Source organism: Seriola lalandi, unplaced genomic scaffold (genome assembly GCF_002814215.2).
Source record: "Seriola lalandi dorsalis isolate HSWRI2012SDOR001 ecotype SW California unplaced genomic scaffold, Sedor1 jcf7180002054491, whole genome shotgun sequence".
NCBI classification, from domain to species: Eukaryota; Metazoa; Chordata; class Actinopteri; order Carangiformes; family Carangidae; genus Seriola; species Seriola lalandi.
The window spans coordinates 1-25,792 of NW_019525044.1; the positions used below are offsets into that span (position 1 = coordinate 1).

The 25,792-nt window shown below is 39.7% G+C and overlaps 3 protein-coding genes across 4 annotated transcripts in view; 1 reads left to right on the forward strand and 2 right to left on the reverse strand.

The window, feature by feature from the left end:
• Positions 1-1,334: 1,334 nt before the first annotated feature.
• LOC111659813 (kinesin-like protein KIF15-A) lies at positions 1,335-12,300 on the reverse strand. The gene is made up of 35 exons (XM_023412875.2): positions 12,174-12,300; positions 11,855-11,885; positions 11,284-11,470; positions 11,043-11,119; positions 10,880-10,917; positions 10,684-10,781; positions 10,399-10,578; positions 9,918-10,127; positions 9,704-9,829; positions 9,114-9,236; positions 8,847-8,994; positions 8,601-8,692; positions 8,284-8,493; positions 7,787-7,964; positions 7,549-7,684; positions 6,998-7,139; positions 6,734-6,901; positions 6,513-6,641; positions 6,292-6,397; positions 6,006-6,171; positions 5,763-5,913; positions 5,569-5,654; positions 5,366-5,444; positions 5,173-5,259; positions 4,977-5,081; positions 4,730-4,852; positions 4,447-4,593; positions 4,236-4,331; positions 3,939-4,103; positions 3,607-3,707; positions 3,430-3,496; positions 3,306-3,343; positions 3,049-3,181; positions 2,049-2,180; positions 1,335-1,949 (listed from the first exon to the last, which is right to left on the reverse strand). Exons 1-35 carry the CDS (start codon positions 12,190-12,192, stop codon positions 1,878-1,880), a joined length of 4,146 nt encoding a protein of 1,381 aa, XP_023268643.1. The 5' UTR covers positions 12,193-12,300; the 3' UTR covers positions 1,335-1,877.
• An 831-nt stretch (positions 12,301-13,131) lies between these two features.
• tacc3 (transforming, acidic coiled-coil containing protein 3) lies at positions 13,132-20,288 on the forward strand. Of its 2 annotated transcripts, none has more exons than XM_023412877.1 (17): positions 13,132-13,239; positions 15,118-15,283; positions 15,723-15,850; positions 15,946-15,992; positions 16,080-17,202; positions 17,313-17,355; positions 17,450-17,579; positions 17,721-17,779; positions 17,875-18,005; positions 18,131-18,218; positions 18,320-18,448; positions 19,071-19,138; positions 19,239-19,282; positions 19,374-19,534; positions 19,649-19,755; positions 19,838-19,958; positions 20,065-20,288. In XM_023412877.1, the coding sequence occupies exons 2-17, from the start codon at positions 15,119-15,121 to the stop codon at positions 20,128-20,130; spliced, it is 2,610 nt and encodes an 869-aa protein (XP_023268645.1). In that variant the 5' UTR covers positions 13,132-13,239; position 15,118; the 3' UTR covers positions 20,131-20,288. The 2 variants fall into 2 exon arrangements, with proteins under 2 accessions (XP_023268645.1, XP_023268646.1); XM_023412878.2 differs by having other exon boundaries at positions 16,083-17,202.
• Positions 20,289-21,091: 803 nt separating this feature from the next.
• Positions 21,092-25,792, reverse strand: part of LOC111659812 (fibroblast growth factor receptor-like 1) — a 29,261-nt gene continuing 24,560 nt past the window's right edge. Inside the window, exons 4-7 of the mRNA XM_023412874.2 lie at positions 25,360-25,446; positions 24,642-24,926; positions 23,578-23,931; positions 21,092-22,709 (exon numbers count right to left, since the gene is read on the reverse strand). Coding sequence (XP_023268642.1) covers positions 22,276-22,709; positions 23,578-23,931; positions 24,642-24,926; positions 25,360-25,446 — 1,160 coding nt within the window. The 3' untranslated portion in view covers positions 21,092-22,275. The remainder of the gene's footprint in view (positions 22,710-23,577; positions 23,932-24,641; positions 24,927-25,359; positions 25,447-25,792) is intronic.

Below are 25,792 nucleotides of genomic sequence, written 5' to 3' on the forward strand. Positions count from 1 at the left end.
GGCAGTATTAAAAAAAAATTACAATTAGGCAGACAGTTTAAACAGCTACAGATAATTAACTACCATGTTGGCTACAACTCAACACAGGCCATCGTCCTCCAACACGTGTGTCGTTGCTACTACTATATTTTCAAACTTTAACCAGTTTGTGGCTGTGATAAAAGAGACACCTACAGCCTGCTATATTTTCAAACTACTCGCGCAGGGCAGGTGGGAAGCAGGGATGCTAGCTAGCATGAGGTTAGCCAACTTTAAGCTAGCTGACCACTGAATTCGCCTCAGGCTAGCTCACCTGATCTCTTTCGACGTTGGTTCATCGACCTTTCTTTCAACAGCCTCTTCTGTAAGTTTAATGTTTGCAAACGTGGTCCCCGAGGTGAACCAGCCCGAAATCTGTTCTGCGGTGAACACTTTCTTCATCTTGCATCTGTTTAAATTAAGTACATTCTTCAGTCGTGTCTCTCTCTCCCACCTGGTAAAGTCAGCTTGGTTGAATTCAAAGCGCGAGACAACCGAGGTGAACGAACTCAAGTCGCCCCCTGGCGGTTGGACTAAAAACTGCAAAAAGCGAAAAAATAACAAGAAGCTCATGTTCACAATTCGAAAATAATTTGTTGGAAAAAATATGATTTTATATATATATATATATATATATATGAAAAAAATATGATTTTATATATATACGATATGATAATACCCCAATTCCATAAGGCCCCATTGGGTCCCTGAATAGTTTGAGAATGAAAATTATGTAAATCACATCCAGTGGCCTTCATATTTCAACCCAGCTGCACACCTATGGGTGATTTTGGACCGACACGTTAGACAGCGCTCTCCAGTAGAGTTCAGAGACTTGTAGAATCAGTGTAAATGAGCATTGAAGTTGTTCTGGTGACACATGGTGGCCAAACACCTTAAGACACCTGTTGGACACTATGTTGGGTTTTTCTTACCCATCTGTATGTAGGATAGACAAAAAAACCCTCTCATAATAATAATACCATCCATATTTGTCTGTGACATAAATATTTCCCACTGTCTCAAACCAAGGAGGAAATAAAAACAAATTAAATCAGATGCTGCCATGATGCCTGTCTTATCTCATGATACTAAGACATAAACATGGAGATAAATGAAAACATCTGAAGACATCACATATGGTTCTGTGAAACTATAATGGGCATTATTTTTGAAAACAAGACAGCTAATTGACTCATCAATAGGCAGATTAATCAATAATAAAAGATATTGTTAGTTGAAGCCCTAGCTGAAATACTTTTTTTTTTTTTTTTTACATTTTTACTTGAACAGAATATGAAGCGAGAGATTACTGCTTACAGGAGGTAGAAAAAATATTTTTAATTACAGTATGCTAAAAAAAGACATTGGGTATACACTTCAGTATGATGGGAAAAATACATAACAAACATAATACAATGGATACAACTCATGGTCAGACAACAATCACAATTACAACATGAGAAATAAGCACCAAAAAATCATGAACATGTGATATGTTCAGTTTTCACATTAAGATGTTCGGCGTTTCAGCGTTGTTATAATTTTCATGTAGGCTGCGAACGTGACTAGGTGTGCTACCATAAATCTAGTGCAGTGAAACCACACCAAGAAAAGATGGAGCTGGACTAATGGCAGTTTGGTCACACCTATTCTGTCCATGCTGCTGCAATAGCAGATCAGTGAAAAGGTAGAGTATGCCTCCAGGCAAAATTTGTTAGAGGTGTAATAAAATGAAGTGTTTTAAGCAATGAAAAAAAAAAAAAAGAATTACAATGCCTTTGTACTTGAAACCATTAAAAAAAAAAACTGTGAAAGATTCAATTTCACCTCCATTCAAACAATTAAAAATCTGAGATTTAGGTCATTTCCAGTGAGGGACATCCATTGTTGTCTCTCAAGCTAATCTCTGTTCGGAGCTTTTCATTTTCCTTTAAAACAAAACAAATGCACAAAGTTGATTGTTGTGATGTGTTAACAGTATTTAAATGACCAAGCCTCCTTTAAAAGATAGCAGAAATGTTAGTTACCTCTTGAAGTTTGGTATTGTCCTTTTTCAGCTTCACCAGATATTCAATCCTCTGTTTGTGGTTCTTATGTCCCACAAGTTTCCCATTCTCCTCTGAAAGCTTAACGTTCTGCTTACGGAGAACTTCATTCTCCTGTAAGAAAGAAAGTATATTAGTCAAGTCAGCTAAGAATTATCTGTTAGTCTGGCCTTTGATGGGCAACCTTTGTGTCATCAAAATCAGTGATTTTGAATTTGAATGTCACACTGCTCAAATTAAAGTGTAATGAATCAATTCTCAGAACTTCATTCATGTTTCTACAAGGTCTTTAAAGGATTTTTATTTACATTACTGTCATACATCATTATCAAGATTCCATTAAATATAGAGTTCCCCCTCTGTGTGTTATATGTACTCATATGAAAAACCATTATCTGCTTTTTGTTATTTACTTTGTTTTGTTGTCTGATGTTTATGGTTATACCTCACTGAATTGTTTTGCATTGTGGAGACTTCTGCCTGCCTTCCACCCATGAACATATCTGTCAATGCACTATTGTTGTATTTCACCGTCATGGTTGAATTGTGTGAAAATACACCAAATAATAAAATAAACCACTTAGGCTGAAAAGACTGAAATATGTAAGTTACCAAGTCATTGTCTTCAAACAGCAGATGGCAGACTATTTAGTGTCATAGTGTCATTATATTTTCTGACATTAATGTTATGTAGCCATCTTCCATAGTAAAATGTCATTGGCCAACCCACACTGGGTGCCTTGAATATATTAGGAATCTTTCTCTAGGGAACATGAATATGCACAGCAAATTTTCTTCAGGTTGACTGAAGCTTCATCTTATCCCAACTCAGATATTTTGCTCAGCGGTATAATGTTGTCTTGACAACTCACCTCGCCATCCTTGCACTCAAACACAAGAGGAGTAAACACATTGCAGATTTTAGCTTTAAGTATAATACATGGAAGCTAAACTGTCCCTACTGGCCTACTCTCACTCTCACCTGTAGTAGTTTCTCCTCGTCATGTATCCTGTGGCTCAGCTCTCTCAGCTCCAAACAGCGGTTCCTCAGCTCACCGGTCAGCTCCTGAACACAAGTCTGAGACTGAGCCAGCATGGCCTCCTGTTCCTGCAGTCTGATCCACAGCAGAAAGAGAAGATGGTTGTCAATCATCAAGAAATAATGAAGGATAAGATCAACATGCAACAACAAAACGTGAATTAATTAAGTTAACAAAACCTCTCCACACAGATGCTTACCTTTTATGAGTGTTTGTCAGCTTCTGTATTATGTTGTTCTGTTAATCAATGACAGAGGAACATGTATTAAAGAAATGATTCACTCAAGAGAAAAAATATAACCAGCAATGAGAAAGATGCAAACCTTCTCAGTTCTCTCATCCTGCAACTCTTTAAGAATGGACTGCTTAATGGCATCATTCAACTCCTCACTGAAAATCACAAGAAAACATCATTCATTTTCCTTATGCCATCAACAACAGATGATCTCTTTGCATTGTAAGGCAGGAAATGGCTGAGTAACTAGATAAAGAAACTCAACCCATTATTTCCATTCTCTGACAGCTGGCTCTGCTTGGTATAAAACTTGTCAAGCAAAGCCTGGATTTCCATTCGGACCATCTCTTTCTCAGTAAGCTGCGTCTGAGGACAAGTAATACAGATTATGAATTATTATTGATGGAATTCACAGGAATTGGGACCATTTAATTTATTGCATTTATTTAAATAAATTAATCCAAAGCAAGAAAAAACTTTTTAATGCAGTGATTTCAATTTTTTACTTTTTATGGAATTATAATTAACCTAGAAAACACAGACTAAAAACTGGCTAAAGGGCCATTTAATTAATTTTAGCACAGATTTATACAACACCTTAAGTCTTTGGATCTCCTCATTTTTGGCAGCCCTCTCATGATTCAGCTCTGCCAAAAGAATCTCCATGGTCATCATGGAGGAGCGTCGATTCTCCAGCTCCCTCTCCTGGCTCTCTAGCACCTGGGTCAGGTCCCTGCTGAAGCTTCCTGGAGTACGGGGCGTCTTTAGAAACAGAGAAACAAAACAAACGATGTACTTTTGACTGCAAATTGAAAAATTTAAATAAAATAAGACACACATGCTCCATTTGTGAAGGCATATTTAAAGAATACCTAAACCATAAACAGGTTTTACCCGAGGTAATGATTTAGGCGTGACTGTCGGCTCAACAAGGGGTTTCAAACCTCCGTTTCTGATCGTTTTTTCAACAGCTTCTTGCTGTTGTTGCACCTGGTACAAAAGGACAATGACTTTTATTAGTAATTTGATAAGATATTGTCCTTATTTCTTTTTACCTCAGTGATTATTTGTGACTTTGCTTTATATTGAGATAACTAAACTTCACCTTCTGCCGTAGATTCTGTATTATGACATCCTTCTGGGCTGTTTGCTCTTGAGATGTTTGGAGGAGGCTGTTCTGCTCATCTAAGACCTTAGTGAGTCTCTCAACCTCCTCAGTGGCATAAATCACCTCCTCCTGCAACACTTCAACCTAAGGACAGACACACATATTACGTATATTGTAGCTTTATTATTTCGCCGAGTCATAACATGAATCACCTGCAGTAAATTTTGAAAAATCCACACGAAAATGTGTGAACAGAGGTGTTTAATACGACCCAAGTTACCTCTATATTATTGGATGCCACTCTCCTTTCTAAATTTTCTTTCAGGTCACAGATTTCTGTCTGCATCTTAGAGTTTTGCTCCCTGATATCCTCCCTCTCAAGGCAGGCAGCATTGTACTTGGCCTGGAAAAGAAAGAAGTCATTATTATAAACTTGCCCTGACTGGGCTTGGGATTGTAACTACATCAGCAACAAATGAAGTTATTCAAGACAAATCAAGGGTGAAATAGGAGGAAGAGTAAAGTACTGTGATGTCTTTGACATCTCCAGACAGGTGGGTAATGGTCTGGTCCTTCTGGCTCAGTTTACTGCGCAGGTCTCTGGTTTGGTTAATCAGATCTAGAACAACATCCTGTAAAACAACACGATACATTCAGGAGGGTAGCAGATATATTGTATTTGAAGAAATAAGAGACAGGAGTGAATTATTCATTCAGGCTTACGTTATCCTGTTCAATCTTCTGCTCCAAGCCTTTTATGATTTCATTGGTTGAGGTTAATTTTTGCTCAAGATCAACAAGTTTGGACACCTTCAGACAAAAATGAGACAACAGGTTTAGATAATAAACTGCAATTAATGTTATGCCAAATAGTTACCATTTCAAAATTAACATGCATACTGTTCTTCAAACTGACCTGCTGTTGATTTTGTGCCGTCTGGTCTGAGACTTGTTTTCTGAGCTGTGTATTCTGCTCCACAGTTTCAATCAGTTCTCTAAAGGCATACATCAACGTCATGCTCATGTTAATGTAAGAATTATTTTAAACGTTGAAATAAAATTTTTCATAAACAATTCATAAAAAGACAAAAGTCCCGACAGACAGACTGCAAAACTCACTTTGATGTACTTTCTTTGTTTTCTCTTAGCTGTGAGATCACGGTGCTTGTGTGTTCCTGCTCATTTTGCAGAGAATTATTCAGTTCCTACAGTAAAAGACAAAAACATGTAAAAATACAAAAACATACAGTTAGACATCACAGCCTACATCTTAGGATGAAAAAGGCCACAGTTGACTTTACGAGTTCACTAACCGTGAGCTGTGCTTTCAGTTCATCAATCTCTTGCTGCCTGTCCTGCAGCTGCTGTCCGGCCTGATCAGCCTCAAACTTGGCCTCAGCTTGCAGCTGGTCAAATGAATCCTGCAGTGTTCGATGCTGCTCAAGAAGCTGCTCCCACTCCAGCCTGGAATGAAGACATGGTAGTCATGGGCACATAAAACACAAAATCAAGATCAAGGAAAGTCACAATAGAGTATATATTACACTCATGCTTACTGGACTTTGTCAAGCTGGAGCTGTGTGCTTATCAGACTGCTGGAGAGCTGGCTCATCTCTCTCTGCTGCTCACTCTGGCCATCTCTCAACTCGTTCTTAACAGCAGCCAGCTCTTTATCGGACGACTGCAGCACCAGGCGTAGATCATGGATCTCACTCCTCAGAACTGAAAGGAGGGGAAGGAAAGAGTTGTGACCTTGGTGCTCTTGTCGATATATCCATATGACAGAAATGTGCAAGTTCAACGCCGGTTGGGTTAAACACAGGTTAAACATCAGTGCCTCACCATTTGCAGCTTCCTGTTCAGACTGGAGGCTCTCATGCAGCTCATTGATAGTTTCTTGCAGGTTGAGCTGATCTCTGTTCCTGTTAGCTTTCTCAGTAGAAAGTTGCTGCATAACATGTTAAGACCAATTAGATTATCAAAATGGTGAGGTTAAAGTGCATCATGATTTTCCAAATTTACAACATAAAACTGTAAATAACAAACGTGAGGAGATGATTTACCTCATCCTTGTGGTCAGACTCTTGTGACACCACATTGATCTGCTCTTCAAGTTTTGCAATTTGCTGCAACAGCTTGCTGTTCTTCAGCTCCTCCTCATTCAGCTGTGTCTGGACACGACTAGCTTGCTCCTGATGAAAAAATAGATAAAGTATGACATTGTGGGGTATTGACCATATGCATCACAGCGCACACATTTCAGGAATAGTAAACATTGCTTTACCTGCACTTGGCGCAGTTCCTCAGTCAGGGCCATTTCAGTCATGTCTGAAGGAGGCTGCTCCCCCCAAATGTCATCGGCATTGTTGTCTGTCCCATTCAGGTGTTCTGGGCTGGAAAGAGGCACGAAACGGGACCGCAAGTTGTACGCTTTGGTGGGCGTGGTGAGAATCTGTTGTAATAGGCAAGTGAAGGATAAAAAGAATGATTTTTTTGTCAGGTTTTAAATGAGGTTATATTCTGCCTCAAAGTTTCAACATCCCCTCACCTTTATAGTTTCAACATGAATCCTGTTCAGCTCAGAGACCTCCTGTTTTTTGTAGGCGTTTGTGGCTTCCAAAATGTTTTCCAAATGTCTGTTGGACTTGTCAAGGTATCTTTTCTCAGACTCCAGCTGAGCCATCTGTTTCCTAGAACACAAAGCACCATTCAAAAAGCACATTAAAGTCTGCAAAACATACTTTATAAGCCTATAAAAGGTATTGGATGGAAAATGGCACCTTTCATTAAGATAACAAGACAAGTCCACCTTAGAATGAAAAAATGATATTCTAGTGGTGTAAAAAGCCTCTTCCTGAGGCTGGAAATCAAAGCAGGGCAATAATATTTTAATGTATATGAAACCAGGAATCCAGGAAACTAAGAAACTTTTTCCTTTACAAATAAAAAAAACTGTATAAATTCCTGCATCCATAAGTTTTTGACATATATTTCTAGCTTCTGGAGGAGCTTGCTCCTAAACATCTACTAAGCTTTTCTGGATAAGCTCAGCGTGAATTTGATTTAAGAATGGTTCTCTTCATTAAATTCCCTTCTTACTTGGTAACTTCTTTGTACTCCTCAAAAGCCCGAAGGGCAGCTGTGAGGTCGGACTGTTTCTGAAGAAACTGAGCCTTCATCTTCTCGATTGTAGCTGTTGAGACACTGTCTGCAGCTGTGGGGGTTGAGGAGGCTTCTGGAGATGTAAAGCAACATGAAATTATTGACATATAGATAGATATAGAGGATTTTTTTTTTACTAAACCATTTCCCAGCTCTCTCATGATAATTATCTTACTCTCTCTGAGTCTTTCTGACTCCATAGCAGTCTGGAAGGCCTCTTCCAGCTCAGCAGCAACTTGGCCAACAACTTCTTCAGCTTTCACCACTGATTCAAGAGAACGAAGCTGCCGGTTCTCCTGTCTGAGGCTGAAGTTCTCGGCTGCATATCGAGTCATCTTTGGGTGATGTTCAACCTTAAAAGGGCAGAAGTGTGCACAACAAAAGGATGTTGAAGAGATACAACAGTAGATCCTGGAGTTAAGGAGCATTGTGGAGGTCTATGGCTATTATTAGAAGAAATATACAGTAACCAATACGGACATAACCCTATTCAGCCTTTTAAAGTAAATGACTATGAAGCAACTTGGATTTTAGAGGAAAGAAATAGATTATTGGAGCTACTCAAAGAAATTTTAGACAGCCGAAAAGGATGCATCTGCTCCTCTTTACTACCTTGTATCTACATGTTACACACGTATAGTCATCAGATGTACTCATCAACAATATTATTACCTGATCTCTCAAGATCTTGATCTCTTCTTTCAGCTGGTCAATCAGAGCCTGAGACTCCTTGTCTGACAATAAGTTTTGTCCTGCTTTCATTTTTTTCTCAAGGCGAGAGATATGGTCTTCTCGAAACTTGACGATCATTCGGCTAGAATGGATGAACTTGTCTTTTTGTGTCCAGGCTTCCTCAAGCTGAGCCACCTTCTCGAGCAGCGTCTGAGTGTAGTCAAATATAACTGTAAGTTTCCTTGCATCAACATTATTTGTTCACAACAGTGTACTCACCAAAAATAAATAACAGTGCAACAAAACATTTCCCATACTCTCTTCTCCTCTTCTCGTTTCCTCCACAGACGAACAGCAGCCATAAACTTTGATTTATATGAGACATCATGTTGAATTTCAATGGACAGGCCTGGGGAGAAAAGCCATTTTACATTTGTTTTAAAAAAAAAAAAGTTATGACTTAAAAATTACTCCACTTTATGCATGAGTTTGTAAATTTGAATATGCATCATTGGTTAAAACAGGATGTTACTTTGAGGGTGTAAACATTAGCATTTTGTTACCCATAGGGAGTTCAGGTCCTCCTGGTGCTACATCTCTCCCACAGTCCACTCCCTGAGACACCAGTGCCTGTGCAAGCTGCTCCTTGAGCTTCTTCACCTCAGCCTGTAACTGCCTGACATTTCCCTGTGTGTCTTCATTGATGACGGCCTGGCAAAAAAGAATAACTGCATGATGAGGATGATATAATAAAGTGCTCTAATTTTGATATTACCAGAAGTTGATTAAGTACAGTTTGTATTAATACAGTTTTATTTGATGCCAGATACCTTATTCTTGATCAACTTTGCTCTCTGGGCAAACTGCAACGTAGACAATGTTTCTCCAAAACACTTCGAACCAGGGTGTACATTGGCTATGATGTAAGTCTTTGCATTTCCTCCAAGAGAATCCTGAAATAACAATCATAAAATCATTACAGTGCATAACATCTTTGAATGTAATACTATAAACTTTTATATTCTACCAAAACAAAGTCTATAAATGAATGTGAAAATTCAATATCAAAATGTCAAGTTCACAAAATGTTTACCCCCTAGTTTCAATTTAAACTACATCACATCACCATTAATGTTTGGTCAAAGAGCTCATAATTAGGTTGTGTATTATAAAATTTCTTTCCGTATTGATATGGGATTTTAGCGGACACAGGCAACATTGAAAAAACACATGCGTTTTGTGTAGGAATTACATGAGTCATTTATAAATGTTTCACATACACCCCCACCCCTGACCTATGGCGCTGAACATACTGTACATACAATGACAGAATTCCTGGGAAGTTGACTTGTACAGTTACCACAACAACATTCTCACTTAAAAAACACCAAAAATATATTTTGCATCTACAGACACTCACCCTTAGCAAGAAGGTGAGTTTAGAATCCCTGTAGCAGATGTGGCGATTCTTCCCATTGGACACATCCACCAGCGCCATGATCACCTGACCAAGGCACATGAGGGAGCGATTGATACTGCTGGCCTCCTGAAAGAGAACCAAATGCAGACAGAAGCTGTCAATAACAACAAAAGTCATAAATGTAGTACTTCAGTGTGAGAGCACGAAGCATCACCTTGAGTCTGGAGCCATCCGTGTGTGTGTCTTTCTGCCTCTCAGATCCCGCTAGATCCACCAGGTTCAGCTGAGACATTCGGATGTTCACCACTTCATTGATGGATTCTTTGGACTCCAAAGTCATGGTGAACACTGCGTGAGATCTTGAAGACTCGCGGTTCATGGAGGTGGAGGCAACTCGTCGATTACGCCAGCCCATGGACAGCACCTAAGTGGTTTCAAACACAATTTCCGTTCAGTCCCACAGTACATTTCTTATTATGACAGCTGCATTTAATTCAGTTCTGTCCAAATTTGTTTAATGTGCTCTCAACTATCTATGGAAAAATTGGACATTGTTCAATTAACAACACACTTTGTACCGACAAAATTATTTTTATTACATTTTTATTGTCTAAATTCTTATAATATAGCGAAATTGGATAGAAGGTGTACCATAGGAATCAAGTGTTTCATCACAATGGGCAAGGAATACCTACCTGATAAGCTTCAGCAGCTGAGTTGACAAACTTCTCCACTGCTCCCTCAACAAACACACCCTTCTTGATGTTCTCCCTGAGGAAAAGGCTGGCTGAGGCTGTGTCCAGGAGGTCATAAATTTGTTCATTGTATATCTCAATAAATGAACATTTGCAAAGGAAACTCTTGGACTCTGGAGACTTTTGGGAGAGAGAAAGGCCAAACAAAAAAATAATTAGAGAAAATAATTAAACATCAACTATTGGTTCACAACACCTTTGCGGTGATGAAATGTTACAGCTCACCCTCTCCACTTCTCTGTTGATGAGAAAAAAAAGGTACTCAAAACTTCGAGGAATAACCCCTCGGAGTTCATCTGTGAAATTATCCAACTCAGATGGTCCTAGAGCAAGAGAGAAAAAATGTGTCACTTCAACTATTCTATTGATTTATGTTAAAGAATTTGTAAAACACAATGTAATTAATATACTGAAATCTCACCCAGCATGGTGAATGTTTTCCCTGAGCCGGTTTGTCCACTGCAGAAGCAAGAGTACAATAAGGAAATGAATGGGTGCTGCGCATGAAGCACGACACAGAGTGGTTGCGCCATAAGATATTTTTCTATTTGATACTACACAGAAAAAACATAAAGACCACTTACTAAGCAAATATAGTACCATTGTATCCATTCATGCAAGACTCAACAATATTCTTGGCCACACTGGAGAATACAGAGTCCTGTTTAAAAATGACAGATAAAAGATCAGACACAAACCAACCAGGATAAACTTTCTGGAGTGATACAGACTATATCTCGCACTGACAAATCGGGTTATTATTAATCACTCAAGCTACTTTTACCCATGCCAGTGGTATGTCAATAATAACCATGTGTGCCCAACCTGAGATGTGTCCATGTCAGCTACATGATCGTAGGTAAAGGTTCGTGGCTCTGGTTTTGAGAGCAGACGGATGGTGTTGGGTGAGGTGACTGTGAGACACAGATTCTGATCTCCATCTGTGGTGAGCCCAGTACCCTGAGTCAGAGGTCGGACTCGCACAAAAACTTTGATGGAATTGCTGTCACCACTGCAACACCAGAAAGTAACATTAACACTTATAAATCATAAAAACTGAGCTGGTGATGGGAAGAATTAAACATCATCAAAACAGGCAGGTGTTTGTTTGTTACTATAGGTTTGAAGAGTTGTGTATTAATGTACATCCTCCTCAGTCAAACAGCAAACGCTATAGTCAAACTCAAAATCATCTTAGAAAGAAAAAAAAAAATTCACAATGAGTCTTCCTGTACATACGGTACAGTATTAGCCCGGATTGAGGACCATATCTATGGGGTAATGGCAAGCGACTATGGCTTCCGTGGTTAACTTTAATGTTAACGTTAGCAGTGTAGCATAGTTTTATCTGTTCGTGTGGGGATGAAACAATCGAAGCGTCCTAAAGATACTTTACCTGGCAGCAAGTTGGGTTGAATCGCCAGATCCTGTCAACATAATTATAAGATTGTTAACGTTTTGTTTAGGTGATAACTTTGTCTTCGTAACCCGGATACAAATAGTGTGCATAAACTAGTATCGTTAATGTTAATTAAAACAGTAAACCTTTAACTGCAAGTTCAAAAGTTAGCAGTAAAGTGAGTTAGGTAACCAGGTGAACAACGGTGCTAGTTACTAAAAAACAGTAAATGTTAGCGTTAACAAGTTCGACTGTCTGTGTCATGTTGACACCATATTAGTTGACTAACCGAACAAACACATATTTGGTGCACTACCTTTTCCACTGGGATTCATTGCTGACAAAGAAATATTCGCCGTTATGTGGTAAAATTAGCTTTCTTCATAGCACGTCGATCGAGACGACGGAAGACACTGTTTACATCCTTCAAAATTGGCGGGCAGGTCTGCCTCTACTTCTTCTTCTTTGGTTTTTTTTATGACCAAAGGGAAGAGCGCATAGCGCCACCTACTGTAGCAGAGAGGGTAATGTTCGTATGCTAAAGACTGCATAAATATACAGTATATATTTGTATACAGTCTGTGGAAACATTATGTGTTGCGGTTTTATGTTGTTGTTTACATTGAATTTTGAATCTCAGCTTGTGTGCAATTTGCAATAAATCATACAACCCTTGACAATCCACACCCTTTCAAACTCTGTTTTGTGCAACAGAATTTTGACATGCCAGATAATATGATAGAAGCTTTAAACATGCCATAAAGACAGTGCAGTGTATCTTTGCATCAAGTTTATCAAAGGTCACATCAGTTTATTCTCGTGTTACGTATAGATGACTTGTAGATATCTTGATTTTCTTTCAAAAACGACTTACATTTATGCAGCTTTTGCGTTTAAATATGATGAAAATATTTATTTGCTGTGCAAAAATCGATCTTAAATGTGGTTTGTTAAGTACCTCGTGTCCTTTATATCAGTCAAATAAAAATGTAATACACCCATTTTGACAACATGGTTATTTTTTTTAATCTTACTGTTGCTTGTGCTTCGTTTGATCAGTGTTTACCATAGGTGTTTACAGAGTTTTTAAGTTATTGTGACTAATCTTGCTGTTTGTATTATCTTTGAAGTTGGTTCCTGGGCCGAAATTGGATCACATCCGCTCTTCAGCGCGATTGGTTGTCTAACCAGGAAGCGCGTTTGCTTTGAATATTCCCGACGATTTAATTGGTGCGTTTCAAGACTTTTAAATTCCAAACGGTTGTCACCCACAGAGGGCGAGGGAGATTCAAAAGCACGTCGCTCCTTCTCGCTCAGACTTGTAGCTGTTTGGTCTGACAGAAGACGTTATAATTCCTGCCAACTGTATCTGTTTTTTTGAGGTAAGTGGTGAATATAGGATGATAATATAGTTGCTTACTTCCTGCACTGTTCATAAAACATGATCCCGAGATTGTGTTGTCCTCCGCTGTACGTTAACTGGATGGTATCGTTAGGTCTCAAGAAACAGTTAGCTTCTCTAACGTGGCTTTTGTGAACGTTATTTGTGGTTAACTTTGGATATTTTAACATTAGTCTAACCTACGCTACGTGTCGATACTGATGACTCCTGTTATTACAAATTCCCAGCTAAGGTTTGGTAGGTTTCCGTTATCAAATTCAACTAAGCAGTTACTCATTTGTATTGTTGATGGAAAGTTATGATTAACATTAGCCGTCCACGTAGAATAATTTGTTCTTCTGATAACGCAGAGTTGAGCGTTATATCTAACGTTGGGGATCAGCAATTTGAACTAAACCATGACAGCAACATTGGTCTGTCATATGACATCATTCAGACAAAGATGTCGTTCACTCTCGGTGTTTGCGCACAAATCCTGTGAAGTCATGTGGAAGGATATCTTGGGCTTAATCAGCCTGTTCTTGGCCTTCACTGACGTGACCACGAATTCACAAGTGTCTTACTTGAATGCAAACATTTTGACCTCAGCATATAGTTAAAATCTGACGTATTATTTAGGACCACAATTTTAAAGTTTGTCATAGCTGACATTTGTCTACCAGTTACTCAAATTCTAAAAATCCTGTGCTGAATCAAAGGTCACCATATATCTATCACCATTAACATAATTAACGCTAGGCTTTAATTATGTTAATGGCCCAGCATACGTTGAAAGTCAGTTGGAAATCAATTCACTCATCCCAGAATCCTTGATAGAGTTTCTCTGAGTTCAAGTCATAACCAAAAATCCTTTAATATATAGACAATTTTCACAGCATATATGTTCCCATGTCGTAGCCCGAACAACAGAGATCATTAATGACAGCGACAATGGCTGAAAACCATTTGTTTTGGCTGTTGTCATGGCTTACTAACTGAACAGACCTTCCATTAATGTAATTGTTTACACCTGTGCCTCTCCTGCTGTTACAAGTCAAAATGTCTGCCGTGACAAATGTGTATAGTCTTCTCATGGTTGACAGATCGGGAGCCCCAAGTCACCTGAGCATTTCTTCTTTCTACTGCTGCTTATATTTCTGGGCTCTACAGCTTGAACGATACTAGATTTATAAAGTCTAATATATCAGTATTTGGACATTTTTAATTAATTCTAATTAATTACATAACACTATAGTGGCTGTAGATTTATTTTTAACACATTGAAAAGAATTGTGACAAAGATGTGTGCTGAACTCAACATTTTAAAGTTGAAAAATCAACTTGCCAGTGCTCTCTGGTGGACAAACTATGTAATGGCAGCACTGTTTCTGCTGCAAACATTTTGGATATTCTGTATTACAATGTTTTGTTACTTTTCAGCCAACATGTGCACTTATACCAATATATCTCTGCAATAAGATAATATTGGTCAACAGATCAGCCTTGTCATTTTTAATCTCATGGGATCATGGTTCAGTTTTTCCTTAAGATATAAATTTTTAAATGTCTTTGTCACTTTTTTCCCCCTGCCAAGCCTTTTCTTGTCTAGATAAAGAGTGTATTATACCAATAAAAATGATCTATGTGACAACCAAGATTTACCAAGAGAAGTAAACTGGCAGAATCACATTTGTCTTGATTCTGCTATCAACATTGTGTGCCATCTTTCTCTGTGGAGATCATTTTCACACACACATCAGTCAAACCCATCACCAAAAGTGTCTTATCAACTGGGTGCAGCTTTCAGCGTGACGCCTCCCTCAGAGTGTATTCGGGTCATCCCAGCCCTGTAACTTATAGTTTGTCTCTGCTTTTACAGGATGAGTTCTGTTGAAGTGAATGATGAGAATCGTGGGGTCTGCCCCGGAGGAAAACTCAACAGCTCAAGTAACGACATATTTGCCCTGGATCAGCCAACTGGGAGGCCCTCCATCCTGCGTCAGACGGAGAACCTGCCCAACAAGACTGTGCAAAAGGGGATAAAGGTACAGAATTAGTTACTTTTGATCATTGTAGATATTGTGTTCCCCCTTCTCCTGTAGATTAATCTCACAAAGCCTAATGAGACCAGGCTGGAAACAATATACAGTCACTGACCAACAACAGGAATATTTAAATCTGCCTGACTGTTGTGCTTGTTGCACCTGGTAACACAAGACACTTGAAATGTTTTAATGCTGTGACTATAAAGTTTGACCTCAATCTGTCTGTAATCCACATCTAACCAACTTTATAATTTGACAGAATAAATGTGAACACCTTTGTGGGTGGATAGAAACAGAAAAGATGCTTTCAGACATGTTTCTAGCACACATTTGCAAAGTAAAGGTGTATTAGATAAACAAATCTACTGGAATAACTGGACATTTTCTTTCTATACATCCAGGTAAAATGTACTATACTGACCAAACTATTTGTGTGTAGGTTTGTTTTCAGACTCCAAGAAGAGACCCTGTGACTAAGAGAATTCTATCTCCATCCAAGTCTGTCAAGATGACCAGCGTGGATGAGTGTACAAAAGCAATGGAATCCTTAAATATTGATAAAACAAAGTAAGTAACATTTCTCCTACTGAAACTTGCCTCCAATTAAATTAGGATTCTGTAAAAGGAAAAAAAAAAAAAAAAATCCTGTTTTGTTTTTTCAGTGCTTTGCCACAAGAGACCACTGAGCATCCTGATGAGCCCAAACAAGGTAATTTATCCAACATTAAAGTTATTTCACTTGAATATCTCTGAATGATGAGAAATTAATGCAAACCCCCTTTGACTTTTTCCACAGAAGTGTCATCTTATCCTGATGACGAAATACCAATAATAAGCAAAGGAGGTTATCAGCTGGATTTTGACAACCTCGATACGATCGATCCATTTCAGGGGTCCAATAAGATGGTCCTCTCTCCACCGAGGCCTGCTGTTGAAAACCTTCCTACAGATCAAACTGAGTCTCAAAACACAAAACCAGAGAATATCTTGGAGGAGCCCACCAAGATGGAATCGGCACTAGATGAGACACTTCCATTCATCCCGTCTGTGGAAAATTCACTGGTTAACATCTCCGCCAACATCAGCTCCACGGAGAGCAGTGTGATCACAATGGCAAACGTCCCTGCAGTTGAGGATCAAGATTCGTGTACTTCCATGCCTGATGAAGAACAATCTGCTAAAACGTCTCTGAGTGTCGATCAAGACAAAGCATCAGGCAGCTTTGTGGAAGATGCCCCACTGCCAGCAAAAGGTTCATATAACTTGGATTTTGACAACATGGATGCAATTGATCCTTTCCAAACAGGTGGCTCTAAAATCCAGAATTCCCCTGTCCTTGGGAAGAAGTTGCCAGACAGTAACCCACCTGTTGAGGAGCCAAAGATAATGGAAAATAAACCTGAAGATATAGTTGATATTCTGGACACGTCACAAAATTTGCCTATTCAGCCAGAAATAAAACCCATAGATGCAGTTATCCCAATATCCACTAATGCAGCCAATCCTCCACCTGCTGAATCCCAGCCAGCCGTTGCCCCAGCTGAGGAAGGCCCAATCAAGCTAGAGTTCAATTTCGACGATGGCAAAGAGGTTAAACGGAAACCGCCACCCAAGAAATTTGGCAAAAGGCCACATGGTGCAAAATCTAAAGAGGGAAAGCCGGCGTCTGATGACAAACCACCAAAAGAAACTTCAGTAAAGCCCAATGCCAATGATGTTGCTGACATTCCAGTTCCCAAAGGCTCTTACTCATTTGACTTTGATAAATTTGATGACCCAAACTTCAATCCCTTTGGCGCACAAACAAACATAAATAACTCTCCAAAGTGCAGCAAGAAATCTGACCCTGTGCTTATGGAAACTGCCATTCCAGAGCAAACAGAGAAGCCAGAGGAGAAGGAAGCTGTATCATCAGCATGGTATGTTAAGGGTTCTATCTGAGTGTGACAAGTATTTATTTGCAGTGGACGCTTCACCTGGCAGCAGTACTTTATTTCACTCTAAGTTTGTGTGTTTTTGCCCTCTGCAGTGCTAGAGAGAGTGTCCCAGCTGCTGAGCCCAACCCTGCAGTGGTAAGCAATGCAGTTTGATAAAATCCTAATAATTTTTTTCTTTTTAACTCTTCATTTGCATCAAAACAAATATTTTGATTTTGTGGAATGACAGACTGCTGCCTCTGACCACGAAGAGAGAAGCGGGCAGAGCCTTCCTCAGCTTTCTGAACTGCACCAACCTGAGCAGAAGTCAGAGCCGGCGATGTTAGAATTCAATGACGAGTTTGTTCCTGGAGCGATGTGTAAGTAAGCGTTGACCATTATGCTGTTTTGTCTAGTTCCACAATGATCTCTGAATTTTTCTGTTGCTGTAACTTTGAGTTTTACTCTCATCATCACGCAAAAAGTTAATTTTGATGTTAACCTGTGATCTCGATCTCTAGTCATGGCCAGTGATTTTGATGGACAAATCGACTACCTGGAACAGTTTGGGTCCAGCAGCGTAAGTACTTATGTTCATGTTCGTTAAATGACTAAACTCTTTGATTGTCGGTGCATGACCTAAAGGTATTTAAATGTTAAAAATTCTGTCAACAGTTCAAGGAATCTGCACTGAGGAAACAATCCTTGTACCTTAAATTTGACCCCCTTCTGAGAGAGAGCCCAAAGAAGTCTGCTGCCCCGTCTGCTCAAACCCAAGTCCCTCGTCCCGCTGACTTTGTTTCACGGTATGACGTACTTCTGTTTTCACCTATTCTGATTGCTGCTGCTGTCACTGGATGTTGGAGCGAAATTTGTTCTGCTTTGGACATCCTGTAAATGAGCATGCGTTTTGTTTTTTCTTCTCTCTCAGACTTGAAACTTCACAGAAGACACTAAAAGAGGCAACACCTGGACCACAGAAGGGCGATTTCAAACAGTTTGATGACGCTACAGCACCAGTAAGTTGCTCTTGAACAACCACCATTGACTGAATCTGTAACTGATGTTTCCTTGCTTTATCTGTTAACTTGATTTGTTTCCATTCTTAATTGTCATCTAGAGTCCTCCAATCCTCGAGTGCCTCATCCCTCCTTTCACACAGCCAGCAAACACAGAGGATGCCATTATTGAAGTGCTGAAGTACAGTCAGAAAGACATGGATGCAGCCATCGCCAAAGTCCAAGCAGAAGTATGTCCTGCTCAATGTTTTGGGATCTGACAAATGACAGCAAAGCCATTAGAGGTTTTCCATTTGAAGTCACTTTGTTTGGTTGTATGTGAATACAGCACTTTTGTAGAGATTCAAAAAAACTACACTAGACCTTGTTGATAGCGTGGTTTCAGTCGGTTTTCAGACAATCCCTGGAGAAGTTTAGAGTAATCTGATTCAGCCACACTGAGCACAGTGCATCGTGGATTAAACAGTATCTAATATCAAAGCAATGTGGTTAATAGTCAAATATCAATGACTGTCCTGCTTGCAGGACTGTAAATGTCGGCATAATCTGGTTTCTACAGGAATACATTAGGTGAAAACATATTAACTTCCTTTCATCATTTAAGGAGAATGTTGTTCCATTAGATTCCTTCAGGTACAGAGCAAATGCAGACATGTCACTGATGGTTTAACCACTGAAGTCCATCCTTAAATCAAAATTGTGACAAATCAAGCAACCAAATAGATTTTATTTTTTTGTTTGTTTTTGTAAAAATTTACATTGAAACACAGGCAGATGCACAGATTACATGTTAATTGGTTTAATTATAACTAAAATGAATATATTTTAATTACTTTGAATTTTCTCAAATAGGCAAAGCAAAAAGAAGAGCAATGGATTGCAAGGTATAGCAGGCTACTTGACGATGGTCAGGAAATGAGGTAAACTGTGCTTTGTTTAATTTTGTTTTTCAGTTTTATTTAATATCAATGTTTCAAGAAATTTGACTCTTTTTTTTTTTTTTTTTTTCCTTCTACACAGGAAAATAATCGCAGAATTTGAGCTTGTGATTGCAAAAATGATGGGTTAGTTAACATTGTACACACGTTTCACTCTTTATGATTGTTGAGGCAATGGTGTATTAAAACGACTCTTGAATTTTTTGCCATTGCTAAGCTGACGAAGAGAAGGAGAGAGAGGAGGCCCAGGCAAAGCTCAACGAGGTTCTGCTGGAGAAGGATCAAACCTCCAGTGACCTGAGCGCCATGGAGAGATCTTTCTCTGAGCTCTTCAAGAGACTGGAGAAGTACAAGGACATTATTGAGGGTTACAAAAAGGTTAGAAAAGATCGATGCTTTCCCTGTTATAAACTACAAATACTTTACATTTTTTGTGATTTCACAAAAGCTTTGCTAGTTTGATTTGTAAATTTGTTTTGTCCTTTTCCAAAGAATGAGGAGACTCTGAAAGCTTGTGCTCAGGACTACCTGGTTAGGATCAAAAAGGAGGAGCAGCGCTACCAGACCCTTAAAGCCCACGCTGAGGAGAAAATTGGCCAGTAAGAAACCTGACTTTAATGTGTTAATAGTGTAAACTGCAAGACTTTCACTGGCTGACTCTAATTTGTTGTTCATCCTCAGTGCAAATGAAGAAATTGCTGAGGTGCGGTCCAAGTACAAGGCCGAGGTATCAGCTCTACAAGCTCAGCTGCGCCGAGAGCAGCTGAAGGTGCAGTCATTAGAGAAGAGTCTGGACCAGAAGGTGCGAGAGCATGTTAATTAGATGATGTGTATTTGCAGAAATTTTGAAGGTAAAATATCTAAAATGGTCTTTATTTCTAATTTCCCTTGACTTTTTTTTTTCCCAGGAGAAGGAGGCTGAAGAGCTGACCAAACTTTGTGATGAACTCATCACCAAAGTTCAGAAGGGTTGAGCTTGCTTGTAAATACTTTGTCTTAAGTACTTCTTTCTGTTTTTCTTTCTCACTTTGAGATCTTTCTTGTGCAGTAATTTCTTTCTTTGTCTGTTTTTGTCAATGTTCTTAAAATACTGTAAAAAAAAAAAGTTAATAAAGATGATTTACAAGTTTTAGTGACTTTGTTCCAATTATTAGATTTAGTTATTCCTATTTCATAATTTCACCATGATTAAGGTGTCAGAGCACTAGGGGGCAGTGTTATATCATTTTATCTAGGTTTTGGATTTAAAGCATTACTTTGGATTTGGAAATAACATAGCAGAAGCTTAAAAAATGTATTTTGTTCTGTGTAGAATTTCTAGTTTAAACACACAATACACTCACCTCATCCATCTGGAGCCAAAGCTCACCCCCCCCCCCCCATCCTCCAATGCTTACAACAAAACAAGCGCTCACCTGATACAATGCTCCCCTTCTTTCCAGAGCAATCACAGGTTCCTGTCACATCACTCCCACAGCAGGACAATGCACTTCCTAAATGGTGAAAGGAAATCCTACCTAGATTGGAGTTGAATGAGGTGGTGGTGCGGACCAGGGAGGAGGTGGACAGGGTCGATTCACTTAAATGGGGAAAGATGCTGGTCACTCGGTGTAGTCTTGCAGGGGCCATCACTCATCTAAAACGGGACTGTGAGACTGCTCTTGTGTCTGTACAGTATCTATTCAGTCATTCATCCCGGCAACTTCTGTCCCTCTGCTGGCTGCCCTCTGCGTCACCCTCAGCAGACACTTCAACTGGCTCAAAGGAAGAAAGGTGACTTGTCTGGGCCCAGAACCTCAACAGCACTTAATTTTTAAGTTATTCACAAGAACTTTTATGCTTTCATTTATAAGCACAGAAGGAGGGTCACAGGTGTCTTTCAGGTGTGTGCAGTTCAGTTTGAGCAGATACATGAATTTTTATGAAGCATGTGACTATTTTGTCTCAGGTCATTTAATCAAACTACCAAACCATCAAACCTTTAGATGATTTAGTTTTTAAGCCTTGAACAGAGTACATCATACAAGATTGTCAAATACAACCAATTACATACAGAAATACCTAAATATTGGCATGAACTAAATGTGATTAAACTGGGTGACAAAGTACTCAAAATGTACTATAGACAACAACAGTATACTTTAATAACATTACATAGATATGTAAAACGCCTTACTCTGAAAAATAAACTTTTGATACATTTTTTTAGCAAAATAAATTAAATATTCATGACTCAATTTGATTATAAATGACTACAGCTTCATATACTGTGGGTGGATAAGGTGGCGGTCAAAAAGACTCATCCTCTGCTGGTTTATCTCAACATACTAGTGATGGGAACCTACCTAAAAAAGTTAAAATGATAATGGCAACCAATTCAGTTAACATGGAAATACAATTCTCCCATCCCTTGCAGTCTTAGGCAAGGTTTGCATGCCGTAAACATGCTATAAAAAATTTACCAGCCTACTCTATATGACTTTTAACGTAGAACAGAAGTGAGGGATGGAGAAAGGTAATATAAAGGATAGTGGTCAGCATTCCAAACATTATGCATCTTTAACAAAACAAAAGGACTACCTGAGTAGGAGCATAAAACCAGCCCTTTTGTAAATCTAGAGTACCATTTTCATCTTCATTACCAGGCAGAACATAACGGAGCCTCTGAGCTCCAACAGCTGATCACGTGAAAGGTAAAACCTAACCTCCATTTTCAGCCACACCTCAAGTAGGAAAATGCAGAATTCAGCTGCTGAGGGAGACCTTTCAGCGGGCCTCAATAGCTGCAATTCAACTCACACGCTGCAGATTTCCTTGTCCTTTTTGTATTAAGTGCACAACAAGGATTAATGGATTTTAGTGGTGTGAGAATTTGAAGGTAAAAAAAAAAGCACCAAATATGGAAGTTTGGATGTAAAAAAACACAAGGTGTGTGTCACTGGCCACTGTTTTTCACACATGTACACTCTCCCAACAATGTCCTGCTATGAGAAGAGTCCACTTTTGATTTTGATTAGAAAAATGCCTGGTGAACGACACTCAGGAGCTGCTGTTCAGTCCACAGCTCACTCTCCCTCTGAGATACTGGAACAGTTAGTGGGGAGTATTTGGCACCAAGGCTAACACTGAAAATGAATGTGTTGATGCTGATGTACTTTCCCGTCCACATGAGAGTGAGTGTGCGTGTGAATGTCTGTGTAGATTTTGGGGTAGATTTTTGGGGGGAGCGTTGGTCCTCCCTGGCTGAGGAGGAGCTGCTGCTGTGCGATGTACTCCTCATAGTTCATGGAGCTCATGCAGTCTTTCTCTGTGCTGGAGGACGGGGCCACACCGCCCCTGTCCCGCTCTCGATACGGCAGCCTGTGGGAGCCTTGCAGTACCTGTGCAGCTGCAGCTGGAGCACTGGGTGGAGGACAGTGTTTTCTGCTCTGGCAGAACCACAGCAGCACTGTGCCAAAGATGAACACTATTCCAGCAGGTATGCCAATGATGACAGGCCAGGGCAGGGAGCTGGAAGTTGGCGAGAACATGGCCGTGATGGGAGGCTTTGTGTCTACAAAAGAAGAGGGCCAGAAAAGAGAAGGATCAAAACAAGTTGCCAACTCTTAAATGTTACCAAAAGGCTATTTTACTTCGATTGTAAGAGCTTTAAGATGGCAACAAAAACTTGTTTTTGTCATGAATTAATCTGCAGAATATTTTTAGATTCATTATTTAGTCAATAAAAAGTCCAAGCAACAGTCCAAAACCTCTAATCATTTTACTGAAGTTCCATACTTCATTTTCATGTCATGTTATGATGACTGAGCAAACTCCATCCAAGGAGAAGGCCAAGAGATGTGGGTGAAAGACTGCAAAAAAGCTAATAAGTGGACTTTGAGTTAAGATTTTTTTTTTATAGATGTTTAATTTACAATGATATAAAACAGAGAAGAGCAGCAAATCCTTGTATTTAGGAAACTAAAACCTGCAAAAGTTTTAGAATTTTTTCTTAACTGCTAAATTAATTTACTTCAGCGTAAATATGAAAAAAACTAAAATGCCCTCAATCAAGAAAAGGATGATGGAAAATAGCTTGAAGGCCTGGTAAAATTGACAGGGTTTTATTTATTTGCTGGAGAATAAAACAAGTTCAAACTATATCAAAAACTGATATATAACAGGTGACAGAGAAGCTTTTGTGCCTGTTAGTGTTGCTTTGTTGTCATCCGTCCTGTCGTCTAACGTTCAGTTCAGTTTGACAATCCCTGTTGTCATTGTGTAATGTGCACTAATGTTGATCTGAAAAATAAACAGCCACATAAAATATACAAACTTATGGCACAGATCCTTGTCCAAGCTGCTGATTTGTTGCTCTGCAGTATGTTTGTATCACTGCTGTGGCAGTGATACACAGTAAACAGACATTCCCCAGGCCTCACCTGGCAGCACAGTGAGGAAGGCACTGCGGAAGCTGTAGCCCATGGTGTTGGCGCCTAAGCAGATGTACATGCCAGCGTCCTCCTCCTTGGCGCGGGTAATGAGCAGCTTGTTGAGGTACGAGCCGTCAGGCCTCGACCACACCTCTCCCGTGGGCAGCACCACGAATCGTGAGTCCCCCACCTCAATGGTGGAGTTGTAGCGGCTTTCCTCGTTAGACTCCACGCGTTTGAGCCACTGAATGACCGGCTTAACGTCACTCCTCACTTTGCACTGGAATGACGTGGTGCCTCCGTAGTCCACCGTCGTGTTGACTGGGTGAGTGCCCGTCAAAATAGGTTTAGAGTTTGTCCTCTCTGCATAGACACACACAAAGAAAAACTGTCAGGACGCACACACAGACATCTTTTGACATGACAGCCCTTCTGCGGATAGAAGAGGTCTTAGTTGTCCATACCGTTACTAGCCCCCGGCTTAGAACTTATAATTGACAGAGAGGGAGGAATACCACATGTAACACAAGAAGTATGTGTGATTAGTTTCCTCTCTTTCTTTGCTCCTGGTTGTACAGCACACATTTCTCATGGGAAGGGGGGGGGGCAGTGGGTCTGGCAGACAGCTGGGCTTTAATCGGCTCCAGATTGGGTGGATGGTCTCTGAGTTGAACAGCCTCTCTCTCTCCCCCCTGTGCAAACACCAGGGCACAAACCCTCACTCTCAAGCCTGCTTCCTCAATATGCTTCTCATATACATGATTACACAAGCACATTCATCATGCAGCAAGGATAAGACCTGCTGTTCGCAATCAGACGTCAGGAGTAGGTAGATCAGAGAGGGGATTTTTTTTTAAAGGTTACAGTCCTTCCTCAGTCAAAATCAGACCAATCATTACAGTGATTACACTATTTCAATTTCCCGAAGCAATGTACAAAAGATCACAAAAATGATGCACACAAACAGCAGTAATCACTTAAATTAATTTGCTTTACATCATGCATTAGCGCTAGTATTTCCAGGTGAAGATGTTTGGTATGCGTACAGCTCAGCCTCTCTGTGGGATACTCACGTATGACCTCAACTTTATACGTGGCGTTGATTTCCCCTGCACGATTGGAGACTCTGCAGGTGTATCTGCCGCTGTGCTCTGGCGTCAGGTTCTTCAGACTCAGAGTCCACTTCTTCTGACGGCCCTCGCCGACTTCCTGCTCCGTGAGCGGCCTGTCGTCCTTCAGCCACACGATGTCCGGTCGAGGGTTTCCACTGGCCGTGCATTTGAGCCGCACTGAACTGCCAACAGGACGGGCTATCACCCTCTTCCTCATCTTAGCGGGCTGGGTGAAGCGGGGACGCACTTAACGGGTAAAAAGAAGAAACCTTTAGTTACTTTATGTTTCAGTATTTCTTCTGCATTTTCTTTTTAGTTTTAGCTCCTTAACTATAAATCATATAAACAGTCAATTACACTTTAGCTGTCATTTCCAGACACCCACTGATTTCCAGTCATTTAATTATGGCTTTGAAATCAAATTGTAGACTGTTAAAACTTGCTTGAGGTATCCAGTCTATCACAATGTACATCAACCCAATTAATATTTTAATATCACTGCAGATTAAAGCTTTTGAATCAATTTCATCATGTAGAGATTAAAATCAATTTCAATTCAAATAGCTGTGAAAATACATGTGATTTGTAGTAAATAAGATAAAACATACAAAACCACTATTATGGTCCTTTAATTTACTACGGCAGCATTGATAGCTTGCCAAGCAAGCAGAGCTCGTACCAAATTTGTCTGACACACCATCGTTGCCAAGCTCAGACTCTGCTCCGTCAGCTGCTCCCGGTCCAGTTTTATCAGAACCCGAGTCATCTGTTAACACAACAGGACAGGACAGTTGAGGGCCAAACAAAACATTGAGATGTAAGTTCTTTTGCAATTACAATAAAACAAATCTTGCAGCAAATAATTCAAAGTAGTGTGGAAAAGTAGTATGGCTGCATTTAAACAATAGAAGGTAAAGGTCATAGAAACTGTCAGGGATTATAATCTGAATAAAGTTGTATAAAGACAAATGTTCAGCTGAACTGACGACACCAAACAGCTGCTGTCAATTAGACATTTCAAACCTTTCAAACCTTTTGTGTGTTTTTACTCAACTTGCAGAGCTGATATTAAACTTCCACAATTTGACAAAATAAACTTAAATCAAGCTCTA